Below are 27,978 nucleotides of genomic sequence, written 5' to 3' on the forward strand. Positions count from 1 at the left end.
TCAGTATCCACAGGTGCCACATCTGTGGATTCTAACAACTGTGGCTCAAAAATATTTGAAGGGAAAACAAAAGAAATAATACAACTTTTAAAGATATAGTACAACAACTGTTTATATAGCATTTATGCCATGTTAGGTATTATAAGTAATCTTGACTTAAAGTATACAAGAGACAGTGTATAGGTTATACGCAAGTACTATGCCATTTTATATAAGGAATTTAAGCATCCATGGATTTTGTAATCCTCAGAGAAGCCTAGAATCAATCCCCATAGATACCGAGGGACAGCTGTACCAGCATATGGAAAGGAGAAAACAGAAAGAGAGGGGCAAGGAACTCCTTATTAAGCAAGTGATACAGAAATTGAATACATTCCTTGCACTCATATTTATTGGCAATAAATTGTTCATATGGCCCAAATGTTGCATGGGAGGCTGGGAAATAGTGTCTCTAGCTGGGCAGGCAGAGGCTCAGCTAAAAAACTGTTCACTAGAAGAAGGGGAGGGTGGATGTTGGAAAATATCGAGTGTCTACCATAAATGAGAAAGAAGCGGGGCGTTTTTGTAGGTAAGTGTGTGCAGATGGATTGAACTTTAGACATTCCTTTCTCTTTCTCCTAATTTCCAAATTGGTCATTTTAAGATCTATGCCATAATTTTCACCTAGTAACCATGTCAAGCACTAAATCCATATCCCCACCCAAACATAGCTCTTCGGTTGAGAACTGGTTTCTTGCATTGGTGGGTGGTATTCCTTCTAGGATGTGGCTTGTTTTCCATCTCCATGGAGCTGATTAGTTCATTGTATGTGTAGCTGTTGCACTGTAGCTTCTCATTGAACTGGTTGGGTTTAAAAAAAAAAAAAAAAAACATGAATTAAAGTTAGTGCCAATTTCTCCTATGCTCTATTTGATCTTTTTTCCCCACCTTATTCAGAGCAATTCCATTCTCTTCTCAATCCTCTCCAATTGGGTTTCTACCCCCTACTCCTACTCCTTTGCAGTAACTGTTATTAAAGTCACCAGTGACCTCTATTTTGCCAAATCCACAGGCCAATTATCTGTCTTTACCTTACTAGACCTAAAAAAATCTTCAATGCTGTTGACCACTCTCTTTGTTTGCTCAAATGTTGGCTCTCACTAAATACTTCAGTAAATGAATGAATGAAAGTTCAGTCAGTGTATCTGGGCAATATCAGGGTACAGTCTGTTTCTCTTACTCAATTTCAGGCATCATAATTGACTCTTAGAAAGTGGCCACCTTCCCTTTACTGAATTATTGTTTCAAAGTTCCAACTTTCTTTCAAGGCCCAACTCTAATCCCGCTGCCTCCAATTCATCCTCCTTCAAGTCCAAATGAAATTAATCTCTCTCTCTCTCTCTCTCTCTGCCTCTCTCTCTTAAAAAGTGTACAGCCCTCTTTTTATGTCTTCCATTATAGCTCTTGCCACATTGACCTTGTGCATGAGCCTTTCTTTCCCCATAAAGTGTGAATACCTCAAGGGAAGAAGCTGGGATAGTTTTCATCCTCATAGCCTCTCCAATCCTGACAAAGTTTTCTATGCAGTAAATATAGTCAGTAAATCATTGTTGAACTGAATTAAATCTGAGTGAGAGGGTCTTGTTCCTGCTTTATTCCCACCTCAAGAATTAAACTTAATGGGTTTCTATTCTAGGCAACCAACCTGATCACCAAGAAGGAACTGCTGACCGTGGATCCAGACACCGAGGATGCACAGCTAGTCTATGAGATAACGACGAGCCCTAAGCATGGCTTTGTGGAGAACAAGCTGCAGCCTAGCAGAGCTGCTGCCACTTTCACCCAGGGTGGGGACTCTCTGGGGACTTAGAAATGGGAGACATGTATGCCAATGTCACACTCCCTATCTCCCAGATTCTTCTCACAGCCACTTCTAGCTACTTATGCCCAAGTAACCTCTTTGCAAACAGAGATCTTCTAGTGCCTAACCATCCAACTTATGAATTTATTTCTCCTGGGTTTTTTTTCCCTGTGATGCTTAACTATGGCAAAGAAAAATTCGCCTTTACCGTGCTTCCTCAACTCCTAAATTGCTCTAAGTGTTGTCCAGGTTTTCTGGAAAAGAATGCATGATACTGCTTGGTTTTCTTTAAAAACAATAACAACAAGAAAGCAAAAAATAGCAAGTAGACATTATGAAAGATCTGTGATCCTGTGTGGTTTATTTTTTTGATCTCTAAGGATTATAGACTTTAAGTCTTCAGCCTAGAAATTAAAATCAACATGTAGAGGTTGCTCAACAGAAATATTTTCCCTATTTTGAATCACCTCAAGTAGGCCATGTTGTATTTTCATTTTTTATAAGCTTGTCAGGCTCCTCTAGACTTTTTTCAGGATGGACTTGACTGAGAGCAGTCATTGCAAAACTGCATCTCAAAATTCATTCTCCATGAATTTTCTTTTTGCTCTCTGTCCTCAATTGAATGTTCTCTCCTCACACCTTTTTAGCTGTGCTTTGTGTATGGGATGTTTTAACCCAACTCAGCTATTCTTATTAGCACATACCTTCCAAAGAACCTTTATTAGAAGGAGTTAGGTCTGAGTATGAGGCTATAAACACAGAGGATGGGGTCAAAGACTTTTCTCTGTCAACTCTAGGACTTGCCGTCAACATCCACAAACATTTATTGAAGTGCTTTTTGTCAGGACCCTGGGATTCTCGTTTTATAAGAGCATAAGAGATATTTACAATATCTCTGTAAATAAAGACGGATCTTTTGTTTCACAGAGCTTCAGGATTTTCTTTTAAAATCTGACAGAAACATTTATTTTAAAGACTACTATACTTGGCCAGGCACAGTGGCTCACGTTTGTAATCCCAGCACTTTGGGAGGCTGAGGCAGGCGGATCACGAAGTCGGGAGATCGAGACCATCCTGGCTAACATGAAACCCCGTCTCTATAAAAATACAAAAAATTAGCCAGGCATGGTGGCGGGGGCCTGTAGTCCCAGCTACTCAGGAGGCTGAGGCAGGAGAGTGGCGTGAACCCGGGAGGCGGAGCTTGCACTCCAGCCTGGGCCACGAGCGAGACTCCGTCTCAGAAAAAAAATAAAAATAAATAAATAAATAAACAAATAAATAACTACTATACTTTTGGTGCTTGGGAAAATAAGTTTTGTCTGTAACCCATTTAGAGGAATAAACTAGGTATGTTGGTGTGGTAATCTATGACGCTGTTGTTACATCCCTGGGTTAATTCACAGAGTCTTTTTTCTCACAGAGGATGTGAACTTGGGGTTGATTCGTTACGTGTTGCACGAGGAGAAGATCCATGAGATGATGGATAGTTTTCAGTTTCTGGTGAAAGACAGTAAACCCAACGTGGTTAGCGACAATGTCTTCCATATCCAGTGGTCCCTCATCAGCTTTAAATATACCAGGTACAAGTTTGACTGTGCTTTCCTTCTTGAGAAATCAATCAGGCAAGCAGAGGGAGTCAGGATGAAGGATGCTGGGGGGGCAGCTTTAGTCACCTGTTGATGGTGGTGATGGTGATAATGGCAGCGATAATGGCAGCGATAAAAGTAATAATTTCACCAAATATTTATTGAGCACTGTGTGTATTAAGTACTGCACTAGGACTTGCCATGCATCATCTTATATAATACTTGCAGTTCTGAGATGAATTCCATTCCTGTCCCCACAGTGGCAAAGTAATAGAGACAGAAACTTGTTTATGTAACTTGTCCACAGTCACATAGCTAATAAGCAGTAAGACCAGGATGTAAGCCCAGTGATCTTAACGATGTGCTCTACTGCTTCTCAAATGTTTTTGCTTCTGTCTTTAAGTTTAAGAAGAGAGTCTAGTAGAACTGATAGGAAAAATAAAAATAGGCATTCAAGTTTGGAAAATAATCACTGGCCTACACTGTCAATATCTTCACCTTCCATCTGTATTCCCCTTGTTCTCAAGCCTGTTTTCTCCCCTGGCTTCTTTGGGTTTGGTAGGAATGTATATCTTTAGGGCTAAATGCATGGCTTAATGTAGACAGCACTTTAAGATGCTTTTCTAATGTGTTAGAGAAAGGCAAACAGAGAGATACTGATTGTTAAGAGTAGTGTGCAAACATGGTGCTGATTTTATAGGTTAGATTATAACTGGGATTATAATTTATGTGGGTGAAATATTCTTTAAGTCTACATTTCAGAGCCTCACTATCCAAGAAATCAGCTTCATGAAAATTCAGATAAAAATTAGAACTTGTGGGGAAAAAAGGAAGACTTAAAACCTTGATTTCATGTTCCCCAAATTCAGGCTATTCTACTCTTACACACATTTGGAGAATTAGAGGAAAATTAGAATCAACTTTTACATATGTAATGTTTTGCTGTTATTTACCTCTCAATTGTATTGCCTTCAAAATTCAATAAATTCAATAAAATTCATCCCTTTTTCTGGACAACCCTCCAACATTTAGTGGACTACGTGGTATACGGGATCCTAAAGCTGGCAATGAGGACTGAGCTCTCAGAGGCACTTTCCCTGCTGTTCTCACAGCCACAAGACATGCACCCAGGTCCAGGGGCCATCCTCAGTGGTGAAAAACAAAGCCCAGCTCATGCCCTACTTTCTGTGGGCTTTCCAAACCTAGATACTTATTATGAATCAATAGCACATGAATAGTTGGCCTTCTACTTTACAAATGCAACAGAGATTCTGAGCAGGAAGCTAAATTAATCCTGTTCTTCCCTCATTGTCTTAAAGTTCCATTTGTCTAAACACCTCTGTTAGGTAGGCTTACCTCACATTTTCTTAATTCTGCTTCTGCCCTGACTCCATTACACAGTTCCTGGAGATCTGGTCCAGTCAGTTCCCACCTAAGTCATTGATTGCCTTCAGAGCAGCTTTCTTCCCTAAGAACCCTGAGAACCCACTGATCTCTTGTGATTACTCAACCGCAGTAGGGAGAGATTGTTTTTCCTTTCTCTGTGCCCCAAAATCTGAAGTTCATAGCTCCTATGTGCTGTCCATCTCCCAAACTGACTCTCAGCTTGCTTCCAAAGCAGGGAAGACGACATTCTGCATCCACAGCTTTCCTGTTTATTTGATGCTCTGATTGTTCAGGTGAGCTCATTCCCTCAATTTACAGCCTGGATTCTTAGAGGAACCAAACTTCCTCTTCTCTACCTAATGCCAAGAATCAAATGGAAGAGACAGGCATTAAACAAGTTGTTTTTTCATAACCATGGGGCATATTTTAAGAGATGCCTTTTTGCGTGCTTTCAGCTACAATGTCAGTGAGAAGGCAGGGTCTGTCAGTGTCACGGTGCAGAGGACTGGGAACCTGAACCAATATGCCATCGTCCTGTGTCGCACTGAGCAAGGCACCGCCAGCTCCAGCTCCAGGGTCAGCTCCCAACCTGGGCAACAGGACTACGTAGAGTATGCTGGCCAGGTAGGTGGGGTGGTGGGGTTGGGGAAGGCTCCAGCAAGGGCTGTGACGTGGCTGCAAGCGATTGTGGTACTTTCCCACTTCTTACCCAACTTTGCTTTTCATTAGTGTCCTTCCTCAAGTATTAAATAGTTTTCCTATGTTCCCCTCCCATAGCACTTTGTTCTTGATGATCTCTCTAACCTCCATTGAAGTTTTAACTGCCAAAGGAGAAGTTGTTGTCTAGCTTCTCTGTCTTTACATTTTGCTTCATGACAAAAAGACGTCTCCAAGCATCATGTTCTACACTCAGCTTTGGTATCCCAACCCTTCCTCTCCCCTCATCTTTTTTACTTAAAGGGAGAAAAGAGAGTGTGTAAGGAGACTGGTTGGGAAGTCCTTAGAATAGGCTGGCTGAGATGATGGGAGCTTGGGCTTCGATTATGAAGTGAAGTTAGAGAGAAGTGGATGGATTTGACAGATGAGTGAGAATTGATAGGATTTGGCAGTGGATTGATTGCACAGTGGGGCCAAAGGGAAAGATGGATGATGATGCCTCTTGCTAGGAAGGAACATGTAAGAGGAGCCTGTTTGGCAAGGTTTGGTGCTCGTGACTTTGCTTGCTTTGGCCATGTTGAGTATAAATTGTCTTAGAAACAGCAGAGGCTGGGCGCGGTGGCTCAAGCCTGTAATCCCAGCACTTTGGGAGGCCAAGACGGGCAGATCACGAGGTCAGGAGATCGAGACCATCCTGGCTAACACAGTGAAACCCCATCTCTACTAAAAAAATACCAAAAAACTAGCTGGGCATGGTGGCGGGCGCCTGTAGTCCCAGCTACTCGGGAGGCTGAGGCAGGAGAATGGCGTAAACCCGGGAGGCGGAGCTTGCAGTGAGCTGAGATCCGGCCACTGCATTCCAGCCTGGGTGACAGAGTGAGACTCCGTCTCAAAAAAAAAAGAAAAAAAAAAGAAACAGCAGGTTGACCACTGTATAGATGGGCAGAGAGTGCAGAGAAGAATCTGGTGTCCAGAGAGAAATTTGCAAGTCATCTACATACCAGTGGTAATTAAGGGTGGCAATAAGAAAGAAAAAGGAGAGAGTGAAAGCAGAAGAGAAAGGAGGACTTAAATAGTCAACAAATGCAGGGTCCCATGTGTTTGTCATCTTTTATGGAGGGCACAATATCTGGCACTTAATGTTGTTTTTCAAAGCAACTTTATTATTATTATGGTGACACAGATCTCTGTAAAGAGAAGTGGGCTCTGGTCTTTAATTGAGGCATTTCAGCTGGACTAAGCTAATGCCTCTTATGTCAAATGTAAGTGAGGAATTAGGAAAGAACAGATAAGCTAATGTCTTTCAGCTAAATGATAAGACAGAGGATATTCTTGTGTTTTGCAGGGAAAGACAAAAGACTGTCAGTGTATTCTAGATCTTATGTAAAGATCTGTTGAGTGTTTCATTTCATTGGGGATGTTTTAAAATGCGAAGCTTAATAAAACTTAATGTGATTAGTTGATTAGGTATGTACTAATAATTTTCTGTTCGATTAAAATTTTTGTGGATTTTTATGTCCCCAGACATTTATGACTGTTTTTCGTACATATTTCAGTTGTCTCCGTTTACATAAAGTATAGCCCAGGCCCATTTCCTGCACTTACAGTTTTGGACAAGTCCATAGTCGTGGTTTCATTTGAAGGTTTTTAATTTCTTTCTTTCTTCTTTTTTTAAACAAAGTAAAACCAGAATAAATCCCTATAAGTTCACAATTGTGTGCATATAAAATAATTTGTGTGTTTTGTACTGGGCTAAAATCATTCACATTTTAATAGCAAAAGGTGTAGTCAAAATATCAAGTTAAAATTAGTCTACCTTGTTTATAACGTAATTTTCTATGAATTTAAATTCCATTATTCGGTACACTGGAATTTTATGTCAATTTTAATTGTGTAAGTAAATATGGTGATAGTAATGATAATATCTTATGTTTGTATGGTGCTTTAAAATACACTTAGCACCTTCATATACAAGACCTCCTTTAGAAGTAGGACTATTACTATTTTTTCTTTAGTTGATGAGGAATCTGATGTTTATAAAGCTTCATAACCTAATACGGCTTGGAAGTAACAGAACCAGACCTGAGAACAGAACTTCACACTCCAAGACCAGAGATCTTCCAGAAAGGGAACTGAGTCATCAAATGATGACTATGGCTGCACCAAGTGAGTTAATAAGACAGGCTATAAAGAGTTACTACATGTTTTTCTCTGGTCACCAATGGTAGGAGAGATTTTGCTCCTTCATGTTCTTATACAATAAAGCAGCCTTCCTGTACAGGTTAAGAATGGGAAGAGGTGGCTGGGTGTTCCAGGTGATACAGCAGGGAACCAGGGCTGGGAGAACCAGCTATCTCAGTCAGTTTTCTGCCCACTGGGCTTAGATGCTCTTTTCCTATTATGCCCTTGGGGAGCAGAGCAGGGGAAGCTCAGGCACAGCTTAACTTCTTGTTGGTTCCTTTGTGACAGGTCCAGTTTGATGAGCGAGAGGACACCAAGTCTTGCACCATTGTCATCAACGATGACGACGTGTTTGAAAATGTTGAGAGTTTCACTGTGGAGCTCAGCATGCCAGCTTATGCCCTGTTAGGGGAATTCACCCGGGCGAAGGTCATTATTAACGACACTGAGGATGAACCCACATTAGAGTTTGACAAGAAGATCTACCGGGTCAACGAGAGTGCTGGTTTTCTGTTTGCACCTATTGAAAGAAAAGGTCTGTTGGTGCCAGGTGACAAAGAGCTATAATAATTGCTGACATTTATTGAGTTCCTATTATGTGCTAAGTGCTCATCTCAGGCATTATATTAACTCACATGTGTACTTTCCACGTATTAACTCATTTGGTTCCCACAATAACCCTAATGATGATTCTATCCATAGTGACTACCATCAGAAAGCCTCTTTTCTTAGTTCAGGTTGTTAGAGCTCCCGTTTATTCTTGAATTGGACTAGAAGACTGGTTATATTTAGCCTTTCAAATTATTCATGAATCAGTATTCTTAATTAATCACCCAATCCATAAAATATTTAATAACCTTGGTCAAGGAGGGAAGTTACATTTCCTAAGGACTGGCTTTCCATCTTATTCTTGGAAGACAGAAATATGCTGAAATTTTCCCTATGTGACAGTCATATGTAGAGTTCAGATGAGAAATAAACTGTGTGTAAGAAATGAAGGGCAATTCTTTTTTGTTTTGTTTTCAGTCGATACATAATAATTATGCATGTTGATAAAAAGGCAATTCTTGAGGAGTTGGAAATAAAAATAAAGATCATATGGAATTATGATTATGTAAGATTGAGACTTTAAAACACATGGAAATTGAACCTCCATTCAAAGGCACAACAAGACTGTAAATGATGATGTTGGGTTTCTTTATTGAATCTGCTGACTGGGTGTTAGTGTAACAAATACTGTAGATAGCAAAAACCCTTGGTAATACCACTTGGAAAACAAGCAAGCCTCATTGATTGCTCTGGGCCACCAAGCCAGGCCCAGAACAGACTGTCACCAAGGGAAGTGGCAGCCCTAATAAGTAAAGTCATTTGTATAGAGTGGCAGGTTTTATTTTGTTTTGTCTTTCTCTTTTTAAATAAGCCTGCTTCTCTCTGGGAATTAAAGTATAGAAGTTTATTCAGAAAGGCAGTGAACTGTGCTTATAGCACTACCTTCAGGACACAATTACTTTGCTACTTACAGTACCAAATATGTGTCTTATTTTTCCACCTGCTGTGGTCTTAGATGGTGGGCAATGAGTCTTGCAAATTAACAGAGCATAAAATTCACAGAATAGGAAATCCATTTTGAGTTGTTTGGCGAAGTATCTGGGGTATATTAAATCCTCAAGTGGTTTATACCACAGGCTCAAAAGAAACTGCAATTCAGGAAGGTTTTATGTCAGAGTTTGAACAGAAATAGTGATGGACTGTGTCAGAGGGACCAAGCTCATTAACTTGTCAGAGGTTTTAAAATGTGAGAAAAACTCATTCAAATGCTTTGGTTTTTTGTCATTTGTATTTCAGGAGATGCAAGCAGCATTGTATCTGCAGTTTGCTACACAGTCCCTAAGTCAGCTATGGGAAGTAGCCTCTATGCTCTAGAATCAGGCTCTGATTTTAAATCTAGAGGGATGTCTGCTGCGAGTCGTGTGATATTCGGGCCTGGTGTGACCATGTCCACCTGTGATGTCATGCTTATTGATGACAGCGAGTATGAAGAGGAAGAAGAGTTTGAGATTGCCTTGGCAGATGCCTCTGACAATGCCCGCATTGGAAGGGTGGCAACAGCCAAGGTGCTCATTAGTGGTCCCAACGATGCCTCCACTGTGTCCCTGGGCAACACAGCTTTCACTGTCAGTGAGGACGCAGGTAATGGAGAGTGTCTCTGAGGTTCCTTCACCTGTCTCCTGATTCCTTTCTTGAACAGTTTTCTCCTTAGATTTCAGAATATCCTCGAGACATTGAGAATTCCGTTCCTCAAGGATAACATTGTTAGTCTAAGGCATTATATAATGCTTGGCCAAGACCAAGCATGGAATTTAGTAGAGAGAGTTCCATCCACTTTCCTTACTGTTTTTTTTTTAAATAAATTTTTGTGGGTACATAGTAAGTGTATATATTTATGGATTACATGATATATTTTGATACAGGCATGTAATATATAATGATCACATCAGGATAAATCGGGTATTCATCACCTCAAGCATTTATCCTTTGTGTTACATATAATCCAATTATACTCTTTTAGTTATTTTAGAATGTGCAATTAAATTATTTTGACTATAGTCACCCTGTTGTGCTAGGAAATACAAGTCTTCATTCTAAATATTTTGTGTACCCATTAACCATGCCCACTCCCCCCACTCCACCACCGTTTCCCACCCCCACTACTCTTCCCATCCTCTGGTAACCATCCTTCTACAACATGGATGGAACTGGAGGTCCTTATGCTAAGTGAATAAGCCAGGCACAGAAAGACAAACTACACATGTTCTCACTTATTTGTGAGAGCTAAAGGTTAAAATCATTGAGGTCATGGAGACAGAGTATAGAAGACTTGCTCTGGTTCTTGATGGCAAGCAGGGCTATGGCTTAGAGCCTAGAGTTTCATGGGCTGACCTCTGTGGTCCAGAGGGAGGGTCTGGTGCTGAGCATCTGGGCTTGTGAAAGGGGGGAATGTGATACGTTGAAGATGGAAGTGAAGTATTTAGTGTACTCTTAGTTTCCTAAGACACTCTTCAAAGTTTCAGTGTCTTCATACAGTGAAACTTTCTCATTCATGTAACAGCCCAAAGCGATCAGTGTGCAGGTCACTTTCATATGGTATTTCAGAGACCTAGGCTCCTTTCCCACTTGTGGCTCCACAAAGGTCTTGAAATCTTCTGTATACTGCAGGCAGATGTACTGCTGGCAGAGGGGCAACAGCTATACTGAGTGTCTCCTGATCTGGGCCAGATCAAGGCCTTTCACCTCTATGAAGGGATTTGGAGGAGCACTGGGAACAGATATTTTTGAGCACTTACCGAACGCCAGGCACCATACCATGTATGTTCCATGCATTCTCACTTAATCTTCTATGGAAGAGAGAACATTGTGTAAAAGAGCAAATGGAGGCCTGGAGAGGCTAAGTCAGTCATCAATGATTAAGCAGCTAATATCATGGTAAGGCTAGATTCAAACCCAGACCTTTCTACTATCGTATGTTTCTTTTCCTATACATCAAATGCCCAGCCATAACTACATTACACCTCACAGCATATTGGCTAGAAAATGTGGTGATTGGAAATTGTAGAGTTTTCATGAAGCTTTTCTCTGCCCTTGATTGTGAAAATAGCTAAATATCTTTAGGACACTACAAAGTATGATGTCACAGTGGACAGGAAGATGAACTTCATTCGTAAGATGAGTAATAAGCACATGCAGTTTAAGTCATGACATGTACTTAGGTAAAAGAAAGAAATCAACCCAGTTAGGAACATTTAATTAGAAACATTCAGCTTCAGGCTCCATAGAGTCCCCTAGCTGGATCCTCCTTAATTGACTATTTTCTGACACATCCCTGAGGCCCCAGGCTCTAAGTTTCTTCTCTCTGAATAGGTTTGAGACGTTTTGCAATAGACTCTTCTCTCCTTAGGTGCTGTATTTTCCTGTGAGCAGTCTCCCTTGTGAAGCCACAACAGCCTTCTCCCCTAAGGGTTCTCTCTAACACCACCTCCATGAAGCCCTTCTCTAGGTCTCCTCTTGATCCTAGTGTCAGTGAAAAGACAGGTAGTGACACCTCTAGGCCTTCACCTCAGATGGGCCATAGGAGCATCACTGAAGCTGGATTAGACAAGCTGAAAGGGCTAAAAGCTGCCACTATTGCGGTGAGGGAGAACATCGTTCTGAAAACCTCACTGCTTTTCTGGCTCAAAGTTGACCATTAAAATCTCTATGAATCTTAATTCAGGCACAGTAAAGATTCCAGTTATCCGCCATGGTACTGACCTCTCTACTTTCACATCTGTCTGGTGTGCAACGCGGCCCTCAGACCCAGCTTCTGCCACACCGGGAGTTGACTACGTTCCCAGCTCTCGGAAGGTGGAATTTGGGCCCGGTGTCACTGAACAGGTGCGTTTACAGCAGTCCAGACTCCACAAGGTCGGCAGGTCGGTTTGTGAATGTTGTCTTTAGTTTGCCTCCCAAGCTCTCTAAACTCCCCTGGCAATATTCCTATCTTTCCTTTCTTTAAAAACACACACATATAAACAAGAGAGTAACTTAGGAGGGGATCTTCTAAAAACTCTCCTAGTGACATTTTTAGCATTAAATATCCAGCTTTACAGATTCAGGATATAAACTATACTCGTTTGATATAAATGTCTATAAACAAACTCCGAGCGGCATGTAATAAAGAGATCATCATGTTATGGATTAGAAAATCTTACTTTAAAACCACCAAAGAAAGACCAGTTGTGACCTTTGCCCTAGTTAAGGCAAATGGGGATTAGGTGGTGGGTCCTCTGTAAAGTTTGCTTTGATTTTTCTTCTAGTATTGCACCTTGACTATCTTGGATGACACTCAGTATCCAGTAATTGAAGGACTGGAGACATTTGTGGTTTTCCTCAGCTCAGCACAAGGAGCCGAACTGACCAAACCCTTCCAGGCAGTCATTGCAATTAATGACACATTCCAAGATGGTAAGAGATTGGGGATGCCAGCTGGTAGTTCCAAATATATTTCTATTTTTTCTTTAATGTCCACACATGTGACATTGGAACTCATTCACGTTTTCATTCAAGAAATATGTGTGTGTACATGTGTATACGTGAGCATTTGCACTTTCACATAGCAGAGTAAGTAGATGTGAGAGAGAACCATTGATGTCTCCGGTACTCTGCCAGACACAAAGAGATGTATAAGCCTTGGGCCCTGTCCTCAAGAAGCTCAATGTCTCACTGTGGAATCAGACCCTTAAAGAGAGAAATTTGAATAAATTATGATAAATGACCTGATGGTACTATACATCCAGCACTATGGGAGCAGAGGGAACTGAACAGGAACTACAAGTGGGTGAAATTATAGATTTCACCAAGGAGATTGTATTTAAGCAGAGTCTTCAGGTGTGATAGGAGTCTATCTAATGGATAATAAAGGAAAACCTATTTCAAATGGAGAGATACAGTAAATACAATGTATAATGTCTTGAAAGATGCATATTTGGGGAACAGACCCTTACTTTTGCTTTGAGCATGGGAGGGGGTGAATAGAAGAATGGAATGGAAAGACAGATTGGAGTCAAGTTCTGAGAGGCTGTATGATCCAGCCTAAGGACTCTATAAGCAAAGGGTAGCAGGGGATGCTTATAAGCAGAGGAGTGATGTGTTTTTTTATTTTAGAAAACGAATATTGGCAGTGTTGTAGATGATGTGCAGGAATGAATAGATGCAGTCACTGCTGAAGATGTAACCTAAGTAACACAAGGAAAAGCAGGAAAGGCTCATTGCTTCTCAGAAGAACTGACGAAATTAGACTTGTCAGAACTTCAGGATCCACTGTGTGGATTCTAGAGTTGGGTGGAGAAGATGAAATCAAACCTTCCACCTAAAGCAGCAGGAACCTTCATTAGTATCCCCAGAGATTGACCATAGAGCCCATGATTAAACTCCTAATGGCTGAGAAATCCTCAAAAAAGGAACAAGAAGCCAAATCGGATAATCTTTGATGTTTTTATTTATTATTAAATCATTTATTTCATGTATATAGTAGTAAACAATTCAAATGGCTAAAAGGGAATGGCAAAAAAAAATGGCAAATGGCAAAAAGACTATGAAAATTAAATCTTCTTTCTATCCCTATCTCCCAGTCCCCTAGTTCCCCTTACTGGAGACAACCATTTTAACCAGGTTTTTGTGTGTTTATCCTTCAGGAGGAAAAAAAAAAATTATATATATATATAATTATGTGTGTGTGTGTGTGTGTATATATATACACACACACACACATACAACACACACACACACACACACACATGCATCCAAAATGATGGTAATTTGTTTTAGAGCCAGGTTTATGAAGGCACAACTTACATAAATGAAAGCCCATCGTCCTTAGTGTACAGTTCTATGAGTTTTGACAAATGCATACAGTGATATGCCCACTACCACAATCAAGATGTTGAACAGTTCTAACACTCTACAAAATTCTCTCATGCCCCTTTGTTGTCTGTGTCTCCTTAGTCACCAGGCCTGACAACCACTAATCTGTTTTCTGGCCCTAAAGTTGTGCCTTTTCCAAAATTTCATAAAAATGTAATCATGTAATATCTACCATTTTGCATCTGGTTTCTTTCACTAGAAAATGCATTTGAGACTCATTCATGTTATTCCATATGTGAGTAGTTCATTCCATTTATTGCTGAGTAGCTTTTCATTGTATGGATATACCACTGTTTGTTTACTCACCTATTGAGTGACATTTGGGTTGTTCAAGGTTTTGATGTTTAAATTGCATTGTTTTCCTACTTTTATTGTATTGTTGTAGATTCTGGACAAAGATTTATATTTTGCAAATATTTTATCCAAGTCTGTTGCTTGTCTTTTTTTCTGTAAACAAACGACCTAAGAATACTCATTTTTCATTTTGAAGTAGCCTCATTTATCATTTTTCTATTATAGATCATATTTTTCGTGTTATATCTAAGGAATCTTTTCCTAACCCAAGGTTACATAGATGTTCACCTGTTTTCTTACAGAAGTTTTATAGCTTTAAGTTTTACATTTTGGTTTGTGATTCACAAAATGGTAACTTTTACACCATGAACAAGATTATGACACTTATATTATCTCATGTTGCATGTTACTTCAAAGTTTACAAAACAACCCATTTAAGCCTTATCTCACTTGCTCGTAACCCCATGCTCTTTCTTCTGTTTCTATTTAGTGGATAAGGAAACTGAGAATCAAAGGAAATAGGTCACCCAATGTCTAGTATCTAGAGGAACGAGCATGCATTCTCAAACTTTTGACTCCAAGTTCATCCTCCTTGCATTATGCTACATGGTTTTATTTGGTGTAGAAGTAGAATCAGTGGCAATTTTATTTCTTAGTAAACAAGAAAGTAAAACAGAAAGAAGAAAATTCAGCTATACTTTTTATTCTTGAAGTGGTTTCTTATTCTTTTCCATGAAATGACCATTAATTTCCCTCTGATGAAGTGGAATATGAATACAAAGTCAGAAGTCCTGAAATATAATCCTAGTCCCACCACTTCCTAGGTCTTTGGCCTTAGGCCAGAAGCTTAAGGTTACTAAGCCTCATTTTGCTCATCTATAAATAATGAAAATAACTACCTTACAAGATTGTTGTGAGGATTAAATTAGATAAAGTATGTGAAAATACCTACTGTAATACATGGCACACAGTAGATTTTATTACATGTTGATTTCTTTTCTTCCTGACATACCTGTCATTATCACACTTACCAACGAGACTCCAGTAACACATAGAGTCCTCATTGATCAACACAGAAAATTATATTTAAATATTTTTCAGTATTTTATTGATGAGCAGTGGGTTTGTCAACTTAGGAAACTGATATGTTAAGCAAAAAATTTTCTTTTTCTTTCAGAGAAGCTACAGCAATATGTGTTTAATCAATAACTTATCCCAGAGAAAGAAATCCCAAAACCTATTTCAGTAACCCAGTGTAGCATTCAGTATTTACTTCTTCTGATTGTCTTTCTTCCTAGAAATAATGAACTTTGGTTGAGTCCATTCAGTGTGAACATTCTAGGGTAGAAAGATCTTACGTATTATCTCTAATCCTTACAACAGACCTTTAACTGGTGAAACCAAGTTTGAATAATTTGAGTAGAATTACACAGAGAGAAGGTGATGAAGCTGGAGTTAAAATCCAAGTCTGTTCTAGCCAAGTCCAGTCTTCTGGTTTCATATCCTACTACGCCGACCCTTCACATTTCAGTTTCAGCTGGCCACTGCCCTCTGTATAACAATGCTAACCATCACATAAGAGTCTTACAAAGTCAACTCTCAGCCTTCTGCAGTGACCTTAGCTCCTTTCATTCTTTTCCCACTAGACTGATTTCAGGATCTTAAATCATCTAAGTAGCTCATCTTATAACATTTACCTGTTCTCACCTGCCTTTGCTGTGCTGGTATCTGGAATTAGACTAGGGTTTGGGCATGAGTAATGCTGACTGGGCAACATTAGAAAGTCCTGTAGCTGCTACGGCACCACACTCCTGTGTGTGCATCTGTGGCAAACATACTCATTAACTCATGAAACAAAGGCAGGATTTATCCTAAATGTCTGACTTAACTATTAACAGTAAAGAGGCTATTGCATTCCAGGCACTGGCATTTACATTCACTTTATCAGTTACTAAGAAGATTAGCGAGGTAACAGTGTTTATAGGACATTTTCTATACCTAGCACTGGTGATCAACATGGTATGGGCTACAGAGTAGTGGAGAGCAGAGTCCCATAATCTATTTTAGGATCCAAGACTTCCATAAATAAAAAGATAACTGTAGCTTGGCCATGCACAATAAGTGTTCTATGAGCAGTGCTGACAGAAAATGCATTATACCCAATGTGAGCCAACATGCCATCAGCAGGTAACCTCCATTTCATGTTGATGCAGCCCATCAGTGTGGAAAAAGAGGGGCCCTGCAGTCAGAGGAAGCTGATTCTCAGAGCCAGTGCTATCACTGCCTGAGGATTATACTGCCTTATGGGGTTGCTGACAGAATAACATTAAATAATATGTATGAAAACCTTTAACACAATGCCTGACTTACAACATAAATCCCCTGCACTAAATCTCTTCCTGAAACTCCCCTTGTTGTATATATCTCTTGCCTCAGTCTCCCACTGGTCTGGGGTCTTCTTAAAGGGAGGGATTGTTTCTGGGCAGGTAATTAGAAGACTTGTCCACTTCCTTTTCTCTTTCTCTCTCTCTTCTTTCTTTCCTTTTTTTTTTTTTTTTTTTGGCAGACCGGGATAGAAGTGAGAGTGAATGTCTCGTTAAAAAGGAAAAAGATAGTATTTTATAGCTCAAGATGAATTTGCAGTTGATTAATGCATGACCAAACCTAAACATAACCACTTCAGCCTTTAACTTTCTCATCTGACTTGAGGCCTGTCAGGCCAGCAAGAAAAAACAATCTAAATCTTCAGACGTCTGCTGGGAGAGGAAAAGCTTCCCTGCTTGTGTTGCTTTTTCCCTGGCAACAAGCTTCCTTCTTGTCCTCCTATGCTGGGCGGTGTCATTGCCATCCACCTTTTAAAAGCAGCACAGGCCATTTCACTAGGTTACAGAGCCCTAACTGGTTAGGCCTAAAGTTGTTAATTTTCCTTTAGGTATAGTGTTCTTTTAAGTGGTATCATCTGACTTTTCATTTAGCAATGATTAGTAACTATTAAGCTTAGTTCATGTGATGGGATGGTTTTAGTTTTGCCAGGACCAACAGTTCTGGAGTCACAGAGAGTTTTCTATACATTGACTTGGAGAATGCGTGGGTGCTTATCACCTCTCCTCTCATTCCCCCACCTCCCCCAGTCCCCAAACACACACCTTTCCTTCCTTTCTGGATTGGTGGGGTGTGTCCAGGAGGCAGCCAGGAAATTGGTGATTACAGCTAACCCAAAGACTAATTCTGACCCAGGAGGCTTTCACATACGATTCTTTGCCTTGTTCATGAATAAATTAATAACCAGCAGTCAACAAAATGTTAACCTCAGAAGGGCAAATGCCTTAATACAGAGCATTACAATAGGCATAGTAGGAAAAAAAAAGATTCTTCATATTGAGAATTCTGGAGTTAGGAAGAAAATAGAAACCATAATATATTAATTCCTACCCAACTTTGAGTTCTCGCTATAAACCAGATACTATATTGAGTACCATGCATTTATTATCTCATTAAATTCAATTCTACCAACAATTCTATATTACATATTAATATTTCCAATTTATATATGAAAAATATTCCAAAGTTTGGAAAGTAACTTGCCCTGTGTCACACAACTGGTAAGTAGAAGGGCTGGGATGGAAATTCAGGTCTGTTTCCTCCTAAGTCCTTGTTTTTAACCATGATTTGACTGTGGTCTCATCCTTAAGTTAAAGGAGGATTTGAGTTATAAAAGAAGAGGCATCTAGTGCGTGCCTGTAGTCCCAGCTACTTGGGAGGCTGAAATCTATTCTATGGACGTGCTTTGTTTGTCCCGAATAGTTTTGGCTCATACAAAATTTCTTTTCTCTATTTTATTTGTTTGCTATTTTTGAATTTAGGAGCTATGTCATAAAAATCCACATCTCTGACTTCATTTGGAAATAAGATCTGACAACAAAAGACTGGAACTTTTCAAACATGGCCTGCTCTTTCCTTTACACTCATGTCCACCTCTTCCCTATTATCTCTGTGGCCCCAAGGCCAATGTGAGTGGCCATTTAGCACCAGACTTGCACTGCTGTTTTCCTTACTGTAGCCCTAGGAGGACAGTGAAGTCTTTTGAGTACCCAAGTAGCAATCAAAATTTTTCTTACACCATCAAAATTTTTCTTACAATTATCCCATTTATTGACTTGCATTACCTGCTCATGTTTGAGATGGTAACTGCATTTTGAAGTTGTACAAAGATAGGTACAAAATTGATCTGCTCTATTTCATTGGATGCACACTTATAGTAGAAGCAGTTCCCTTGTCCTGAGAGCAACCATGCTTTGGAATCTGCTTACCACCTGTGATTTGTCAACCTACCTTGGCCTTTGGTGGAGCTCACCTGCCAAAGTAGCTGCTGAAGGCTGACAAGGACTGTGGCCGCTGCTTCCCTGTCTTACACGAATGGTGACTTTGTCTTTCTGTCTGCCCACCCAGTGCCCAGCATGCAGTTTGCCAAGGATTTGCTCCTAGTGAAGGAGAAGGAGGGTATCCTGCATGTCCCTATCACTCGGAGCGGAGACCTGAGCTATGAGTCATCAGTGAGGTGCTATACTCAGAGCCATTCCGCTCAGGTCATGGAGGACTTTGAGGAGAGACGAAATGCAGACTCTTCACGGATTACATTTCTGAAAGGGGACAAAGTAAGTGGATTGCTGGTGGCTGAAAGATGGGATTCTCTTCTTGTCTTTATTTGTCTGTAATGAAGTCATTTATATAAATTCCAAAAATTCTCAGAATTTTCATACTATGGTTGACCCTTGAACAACGCAGGGGGGAGGGGTGCCAACTCCTGACATAGTTGAAAATTTGTGTATAACTTTTGACTCACACAAAACTTAACTACTAATAACCTACTGTTGACTGAAAGCCCTACCAATAAATAAATAGTTGATTATCACATTTTTATGTGTCATATGTATCATATACTACGTTCTCACAACAAAATAAACTAGACAAAAATGTTATTAAGAAGAGAATATTAGGAAGAGAAAATATATTTACCATTCAATTAGTGGAATAGTGGATCATCATAAAAGTCTTCATTCTCATTGTCTTCATATTGAATAAGCTGAAGAGAAGGAGGGAGAGGAGGGTCTGTCTCAGGAGTAGAGAGACAGAAAAAAATCCATATCTAAGTGCACCAACACAATTCAAACCTGTGTCATTCAAGGGTCATCCATAATTGATAATATTTTTAATGATGCCATCTATTCCTTCTTTGGCTCCCACTTGCAATCAAATACACATATCATTGGTCGAGCTGAGAAGTTTAGCCGATGTGTGACATATTTGGAACTTAACAGAATCAAATGAGTTCTGCTCTTGTTACCACCTCTTAATCTCAAACTATGTTAGAGATGAATATACTCCACTAATGTTACTTTGAGAGCAAGAGACAGCCCTCTACCTGGACCCCTGTCCCAGGGAAACATACATCCCAGTATAGGACCAAATAGGCAGATGTTGAGCAAATTCCAGTCAGCAGAGTATTCTCTTGACAATGTACATGAAATCTCATGCATATGCACCTGGAAACTCATTACTAAAGCCAATGGAAAGCAAAAAAAAGCAGGGGCTGCAATCCTACTCTCTGATGAAACAGACTTTAAACCAGCAAAGATAAAAAAAGACAAGGGCATTACGTAATGGTAAAGGGATCAATGCAACAACAAGAGCTAACTTTCCTAAATATATATGCACCCAATACAGGATCACCCAGATTCATAAAGCAAGTTCTTAGAGACCTACAAAGAGATGTAAACGCCAACACAATAATAGTGGGAGACTTTAACACCCCACTGTCAATATTAGATCAAAGAGACAGAAAATTAACAAGGATATTCCGTATTCGGGACTTGAACTCAGCTCTCGACGAAGCAGACCTAATAGACATCTACAGAACTTTCCACCCCAAATCAACAGAATATACATTCTTCTCAGCACCACATTGCACTTATTCTAAAGTTGACCACATAATTGGAAATAAAACACTCCTCAGCAAATGCAAAAGAACAGAAATCATAATAGTCTCTCAGACCACAGTGAAATCAAACTGGAACTCAAGATTAAGAAACTCACTCAAAACCACACAACTACATGGAAACTAAACAACCTGCTCCTGAATGACTACTGGGTAAATAATGAAATTAAGTCAGAAATAAATAAGTTCTTTGAAACCAATGAGAACAAATACAACATAACAGAATTCCTGGAACACAGTTAAAGCCATGTTTAGAGGGAAATTTATAGCACTAAATGCCCACAGGAGAAAGTGGGAAAGATCTAAAATCGACACCCTAACATCACAATTAAAAAGAACTCGAGAAGAAAGAGCAAACAAATTCAAAAGCTAGCAGACGACAAGAAATAACTAAGATCAGAACAGAACTGAAGGAGATAGAGACATAAAAAACCCTTAAAAAAAAAAAAAAAAAAAAAAAGAATCCAGGAGCTAGTTTTTTAAAAAAGATTAACAAAATAGACCATTAGCCAGACTGATAAAGAAGAAAAGAGAGAATAATCAAATAAACACAATAAAAATTGATAAAGGGGATATCACCACTGATCCCACAGAAATACAAACTACCATCAGAGAATACTATAAACACCTCTATGCAAATAAACTAGGAAATCTAGAAGAAATGGATAAATGCCTGGACACTTACACCCTCTCAAGACTAAACCAGGAAGAAATTGAATCCTTGAATAGACCAGTAACAAGTTCTGAAATTGAGGCAGTAATTAATAGACTACCAACCAAAAAAAGCCCAGGACCAGACGGATTTGCAGCTAAATTCTACTAGAGATACACAGAGGAACTGGTACCATTACTTCTGAAACTACTCCAAACAATAGAAAAAGAGGGACTCCTTCCTAACTCATTTTATGAGGCCAGCATCATCCTGATAACTAAATGTGGCAGAAACACAGCAAAAAAAATTTCAGGCCAACATCCCTGATGAACATGGATGCAAAAATCCTCAATAAAATACTGGCAAACCGAAACCAGCAGCACATCAAAAAGCTTACTCACCATGATCAAGTTAGCTCCATCCCTGGGATGCAAGGCTGGATTGACGTACACAAATCAATAAACATAATCCATCACATAAACAGAACCAATGACAAAACCCACATGATTATCTCAATAGATGCAGAAAAGGCCTTCAATAAAATTCAACACTTTCAGGATAAAAACTCTCAATAAACTAGGTATTGATGGAACATATCTCAAAATAATAAGAGCTATTTATGATAAACCCATAGCCAATATCATATTGAATGGGCAAAAGCTGGAAGCATTCCTTTTGAAAATCTGCACAAGACAAGAATGCACTCTCTCACCACTCCTATTCAACATAGTATTAAATGTTCTGGCTAGGGCAATCAGGCAAGAGAAAGAAATAAACAGTATTCAAATAGGAAGAGAGGAAGTCAAATTGTCTCTTTTTGTAGATGACATGATTGTATATTTAGAAAACCCCATCATCTCAGCACAAAATCTCCTTAAGCTGATAAGCAACTTCAGTAAAATCTCAGGATACAAAATCAATGTGCAAAAACCACAAACATTCCTATACAACAATAACAGACAAACAGAGAGCCAAATCATGAGTGAACTCCCATTCACAATTGCTACAGAGAGAATAAAATACCTAGGAATACATCTTACAAGGGACATGAAGGACGTCTTCAAGGAGAGCTACAAACCACTGCTCGAGGAAATAAGAGAGGACACAAACAAATGGAAAAATATTCCATACTCATGGATAGGAAGAATCAATATCATGAAAATAGCCATACTGCACAAAGTAATTTATAGATTCCTTGCTATCCCCATCAAGCTACCATTGACATTCTTCACAGAATTAGAAAAAACTACTTTAGATTTCATATGGAACCATAAAAGAGCCCATATAGCCAAGACAATCCTAAGCAAAAAGAGCAAAGCTGGAGGCATCACACTACCTGACTTCAAACTATACTACAAGTGTACAGTAACCAAAACAGCATGGTACTGGTACCAAAACAGAGATATAGACCAATGGAACAGAACAGAGGTTTCAGAAATAATGCCACACATCTACAACCATCTGATCTTTGACAAACCTGATGAAAACAAGCAATGGGGAAAGGATTCCCTATTTAATAGTGTTGGGAAAACTGGCTAGCCATATGCAGAAAACTGAAACTGGACCCCTTCCTTACACCTTATACAAAAATTAACTCAAGATGGATTGAAGACTTAAACGTAAGACCTGAAACCATAAAAACCCTAGAAGAAAACCTAGGCAATACCATTCAGGACATAGGCATGGGCAAGGACTTCATGACTAAAACACCAAAAGCAATGGCAACAAAAGCCAAAATTGACAAATGGGATCTAATTGAACAAAAGAGCTTCTACACAGCAAAAGAAGCTATCATCAGAGTGAAGAGGAAACCTACAGAATGGGAGAAAATTTTTGCAATCTATCCATCTGACAAAGGGCTAATATCCAGAATCTACAAGAAACTTAAACAAATTTACAAGGAAAAAACAACCCCATCAAAAAGTAGACAAAGGATATGAACAGACACTTCTCAAAAGAAGACATTTATGTGGCCAACAAATGAAAAAAGAAAAGCTCTTCATCACTGGTCATTAGAGAAATGCAAATCAAAACCACAAGGAGATACCATCTCTTGCCAGTTAGAATAGCGATCATTAAAAAGTCAGGAAACAACAGATTCTGGAGAGGATGTGGAGAAACAGGAACGCTTTTACATTGTTCGTGGGAGTGTAAATTAGTTCAACTATTGTGGAAGACAGGGTGGTAATTCCTCAAGGATCTAGAACCAGAAATACGATTTGGCCCAGCAATCCCATTATTGGGTATATACGCAAAGAATTATAAATCTTTCTACTATAAAGACACATGCATGCATATGTTTATTGCAGCACTGTTCACAATAGCAAAGACTGTGAACCAACCCAAATGCCCATCAATGATAGACTGGATAAAGAAACTGTGCCACACATACACCATGGAGTGCTATGCAGCTATAACAAAGAAAAAGATGAGTTCATGCCCTTTCCAGGGACACGGATGAAGCTGGAAACCATCATTCTCAGCAAACTAACACAGGAACAGAAAACCAAACACCACATATTCTGACTCATAAGTGGGAGTTAAACAATGGGAACACATGGACCCAGAGAGGGGAACATCACATGCCAGGGCCTGTCTGGGTGGTGGGGGGTTAGGGAAGGGATAGTATTAGGAAGAATACCTAATTTAGATGACGGGTTGATGGGTGCAGCAAACCACCATGGCACATGTATACCTATGTAACAAACCTGCATGTTCTGCACATGTATCCTAGAATTTAAAGTATAATAACAAGTAAAAAAAAAAAACTCACTAGCAAACATGGCTGCACCAGAATTAAAGCCTGCAACCTCAGTGTATGTCAAAACTGTGTATTGAATCAGAATCACATTTTCCCCATTTTAAAATCTCAGTTTCAGATGATTGAGTCAATTGTATCCCTTGGTTCAAGGCACACATCCTCATTGGTTAATACTAAGCCCTTCTCTTACTTTTGTTTTTTTTTTATTCATTTTATTTTACCTCCACTCTCCAGCCACATTCTTTTCCCTGCTCATCAATCTATTGTGTTTAATATGTATCTGTTCACTTGTATTTCTTCTTAAGAAATGCTTATTGTTTTATGTATACAGTTTTAATTTCTAAAATTGCTATTGTCCTCTTTTTTCATCTTTTACTGTTTCCACTCAGCGATATTTTGAGATCTGTCTATGTTGTTTAGGTGTATGTGTAATTGGTTGCTTCTAACTGTTACATGATATTTTATGGTATATGTCTTAGTCCATTTGCATTGCTATAAAGGAATACCTGAGGCTGGGTAGTTCATAAAGAAAAGGGGTTTATTTGGCTCACAGTTCTGCAGGCTATACAAGAAACATGGTGCCAGCATCTGCTTCTGGTGAGGGCTTCAGGAAGCTACCACTCATGACAGAAGAGAAAGGGGAGCAGGCATCATCACATGGCGAGAGGGAGGAAAGACAGAGGGTAGGGAAGGGTCAGACTCTTACTAACTACCATATCTCATGGGAATTAAGAGAATTCACTCAACCCTGTGAGAATGGCACCAAGCCATTCATGAGAGAACTGTCCCTATCACCCAAACATCTTCCACCAGGCCCCACTTCCAATAATCGGGGATCAAATTTCAATAGGAGATATGGAGGGGATAAATATTTATCAGCATGTGTCTGTAATATTTTATCCATACACTCTTAGCAAGAGACAGTGAGGAATCTCAGTGATCACACCCACCAGCTTCCTGACACCTGTCATCACAAATAATGCTTCAGTGCACATCCTCATACATGTCCGCTTACAGACTTGAATGAGAATTTTCTTGGATATATAATCAGGAGCAAAATTATAAACTACAGGACATGCATATACTTAATTTGAAAACCTTGTGTTGGAATACTTTCTAGAATGTCACTAGAAGTGCATGAGGGTAGTTATCACCCTATATTCTCTTCAAAACGTAGCATTACTTATCTTTTGAATTTTTGCTAATTTAATAGGTATAACATTATATCTCATTTTAATTTGTAATTCTTTAAGTACTAACCTTTATATGCTTGTTAGCTTATTGGGTTTCCAATAAGCATATAAGCTTGTTTTTGTCCTTTGTTTCTTATTTCATTGTATTATCTTTTACTCACTGATTTGTAGTACTTTCTTATATTTCCCAAATATTAATTCCTTGCCAGTTTTAGACATTTTAGGTATTAATAACACCTTTTATTTTTCTCTCACTTATTTATTACCTTTGACTATGGTGTTCTTAGCTGACCAGAAGTCTTCAATTTTGAAATAATCAAATGTATCCAGTTTTTGCCTCATGATTAGTCTTTTGAAGTTTAGCATAAAATGTACCCATCACAGATCACCCTAGATTCTTCCTCGGTTCATCATTACTACAAAAATAAAAGTGATAGCTTCCTTCTTTGGAGCACTCATGACATTTACACATTTACGACTCATAAAAGACTGTCTTATTTATATATTTTATGGGAATTTTACTGGTGACAGGTTGAAATGTGTTTAAAACACATAAATATACTACAGATACCATCTTCAGATTTGAGTCTACATGTCTGTATTTGTTTTCAGTTCAAAAGAGAATCCTCTGCTTATCCAAGAAGTAGTTTTTAATTTAATAAAATTATAAAGAAAATACAGTCTAGTAATCTGTGTTACCCACACAACAATCTATCATTATTCTTAAGCACATTTTAGAAGCTTTATTATTATTATTATTATTTTGCTTGCTAAGCATATGCTTTGAAACTTGTCATTCACTAACTTTTTTTTTAAGATCTAAAGAGTCACTGCTAACTTCATGCTTTCTATAAGGAATTCTTATACAAAAGATGTGGTAGACGAAAAAAAAACATTCTTCGGGGACTTAAAATCAGGTTAGCAAGTCACATATAAATGTTCACTGGGATATTCTCTCACCATTTAGTGTGACTTAGGAAGTGTGAGAGTGAAACTTCTCTCTACTCATATATCCTTTGCAACATGTTAGAATAGTGAATTTAAAATGATCCAACTAAAAATATCCTCCTTCACATCACGTGACTCTACCTTTGAGGCTGCTGTGTTATCTGAAATGTTGTGACCATATTTTACATTTTCTCAAAAATACAGTCCTCAGTAGGGAATATTCTGTTGAGAAACACTTGGTTTTTTTCCATCAAACAGGGATTTAGATTGTGGTCTCAGAGTTTCTGTACTCAGCAGTTTTCAGATGAGATATCATTTGGCAGCAGATTTGAAAATTCTCTAGCATTTAAAGGTATCTTTAGCCTAACACAAAGCCTTTCTGATTTCCTTATAAGGCTTCAATTTTTACAAAGGAAAAGAAGTGTTACTCAGGTCTCCAGAAAGTTTAATCAGTATGTTAAACCCTCGTCATCAGAAATCTACCTATTTTAATATGTGAAAATGTATTAAGCAGCCCAGAAGAAATGTGGGAAAGCACACAGATGTTCTACATATGCTTTTTAGAGGGTTGTTTTGTTGATCTTGTTTTTCATAATTCATCTCCAGTAATTAAAAATGACTTGGCATGTGTCAATACAAGTCTTTACATATAGGTAGGTCCCTCTGAAGCATGAACTGTTAAATTTGAACATTTTGTTTTACAAATAAAACTGGATCCTTTTGAATTTGTGTTGACTTTTTGATGCAATAAAGAAGAAAAATAATTTTTTAGGAAAACCAAGCAAGTCACTGATATCTTGCCGCAAATTTTAATCTATCTTGTCCCATTGGCTCTAGGTGAAGAACTGTACGGTCTATATCCACGATGACTCCATGTTTGAGCCAGACGAACAGTTCAGGGTCTATCTCGGGCTTCCTCTTGGAAACCACTGGAGTGGAGCTAGAATTGGAAAGAATAACATGGCCACCATCACCATATCCAATGATGAAGATGGTAACAGAAGAAATTATCTTTAGTTACTCTTAGGTTGAGGGAACATAAACTGATGTTTAACTAATTATTAGTGTTTTGAAAAATAAAAGTGCTTTAAGAACGCCTACCGATAACATTCTCTGAATATTTATATAAAATGTTGATAGCAAATGATCTCCCTCTACAGAGGTCCAAAAAATTCATAGGTATTTTTAATATCATTATTCCCTACCACAGTGCTAGGAGATACAGAATGATTGTGGTTAAAAGCTGAGACAGAAATGCTAAGACAGAAAACAAAAACCATTTAAGTCATTGCAGTTCAGGAGCAGGACTGGAAATACAGTTGGAATCAGTGGAATCCAATGAACTGATTTAAAACACTGCCACCTTCCTGGAAAAGTCTAATTTTTCAGGTTTCTTCTCTCTAATTGATTTGGCCTACTAACCTAAAAAAATCCTTAAGCTCTATAGTCAAGTGTTAGCCAAGAATGACCCAGTCACCAAGGAAGACAAAACCTGTTTCAAACTGCGACATAATTGTTTCACTAAGAGAGATATTTTAATGAGTGAACGGATAATAATATTACAAATAGTGGTAGCTGTTTTTATTGAATACTGCATGCCAAGAACTATGCTAAGCATATTTTATTATCTTATTTGATAGTGGCAGGAATTTATTGAGGTTGGCACTATTATTTCCATATTTTGAATTAAGAAACTGAACCTCAGCAAAGCTGTATAATTTGCACTCTTAGTTACACAGCTGCAAACAGCAAACCTGGCTGTGAACTTCATTCTGTCTGATTCTGGAATCTATACTCTTAAGTATCACTAACTACTCTAAGAGTCTCAGTGACTCTTAGGGTTCCTAGTGAAAAATCAGTAACTGACTTGGACATTGGATAAAATAAAAAACTCCAGTCTTGAATTAGTCCTTGACTCCGGGAGACTCAAGTTCAGATCCCAAAGTGAACCTCTCCCAGGTACACAGAAAACCCATCACTGAGGCTCAGGGAAATAAGATTTATACTCTGCTGCAACTAACACAAG

General features: G+C 38.8%; 1 protein-coding gene across 1 annotated transcript in view; it reads left to right on the plus strand.

Annotated features, from left to right (window-relative positions):
- Positions 1-27,978, plus strand: part of FRAS1 (Fraser extracellular matrix complex subunit 1) — a 452,220-nt gene that overhangs the window by 375,539 nt on the left and 48,703 nt on the right. Inside the window, exons 52-60 of the mRNA XM_011966222.1 lie at positions 1,676-1,826; positions 3,261-3,420; positions 5,268-5,436; positions 7,939-8,185; positions 9,496-9,840; positions 11,921-12,081; positions 12,504-12,651; positions 18,853-19,058; positions 26,790-26,946. Of these exons, the coding sequence (XP_011821612.1) occupies positions 1,676-1,826; positions 3,261-3,420; positions 5,268-5,436; positions 7,939-8,185; positions 9,496-9,840; positions 11,921-12,081; positions 12,504-12,651; positions 18,853-19,058; positions 26,790-26,946 (1,744 nt within the window). The remainder of the gene's footprint in view (positions 1-1,675; positions 1,827-3,260; positions 3,421-5,267; positions 5,437-7,938; positions 8,186-9,495; positions 9,841-11,920; positions 12,082-12,503; positions 12,652-18,852; positions 19,059-26,789; positions 26,947-27,978) is intronic.

This window comes from Mandrillus leucophaeus, unplaced genomic scaffold, assembly GCF_000951045.1.
Source record: "Mandrillus leucophaeus isolate KB7577 unplaced genomic scaffold, Mleu.le_1.0 Scaffold75, whole genome shotgun sequence".
NCBI lineage: Eukaryota > Metazoa > Chordata > Mammalia > Primates > Cercopithecidae > Mandrillus > Mandrillus leucophaeus.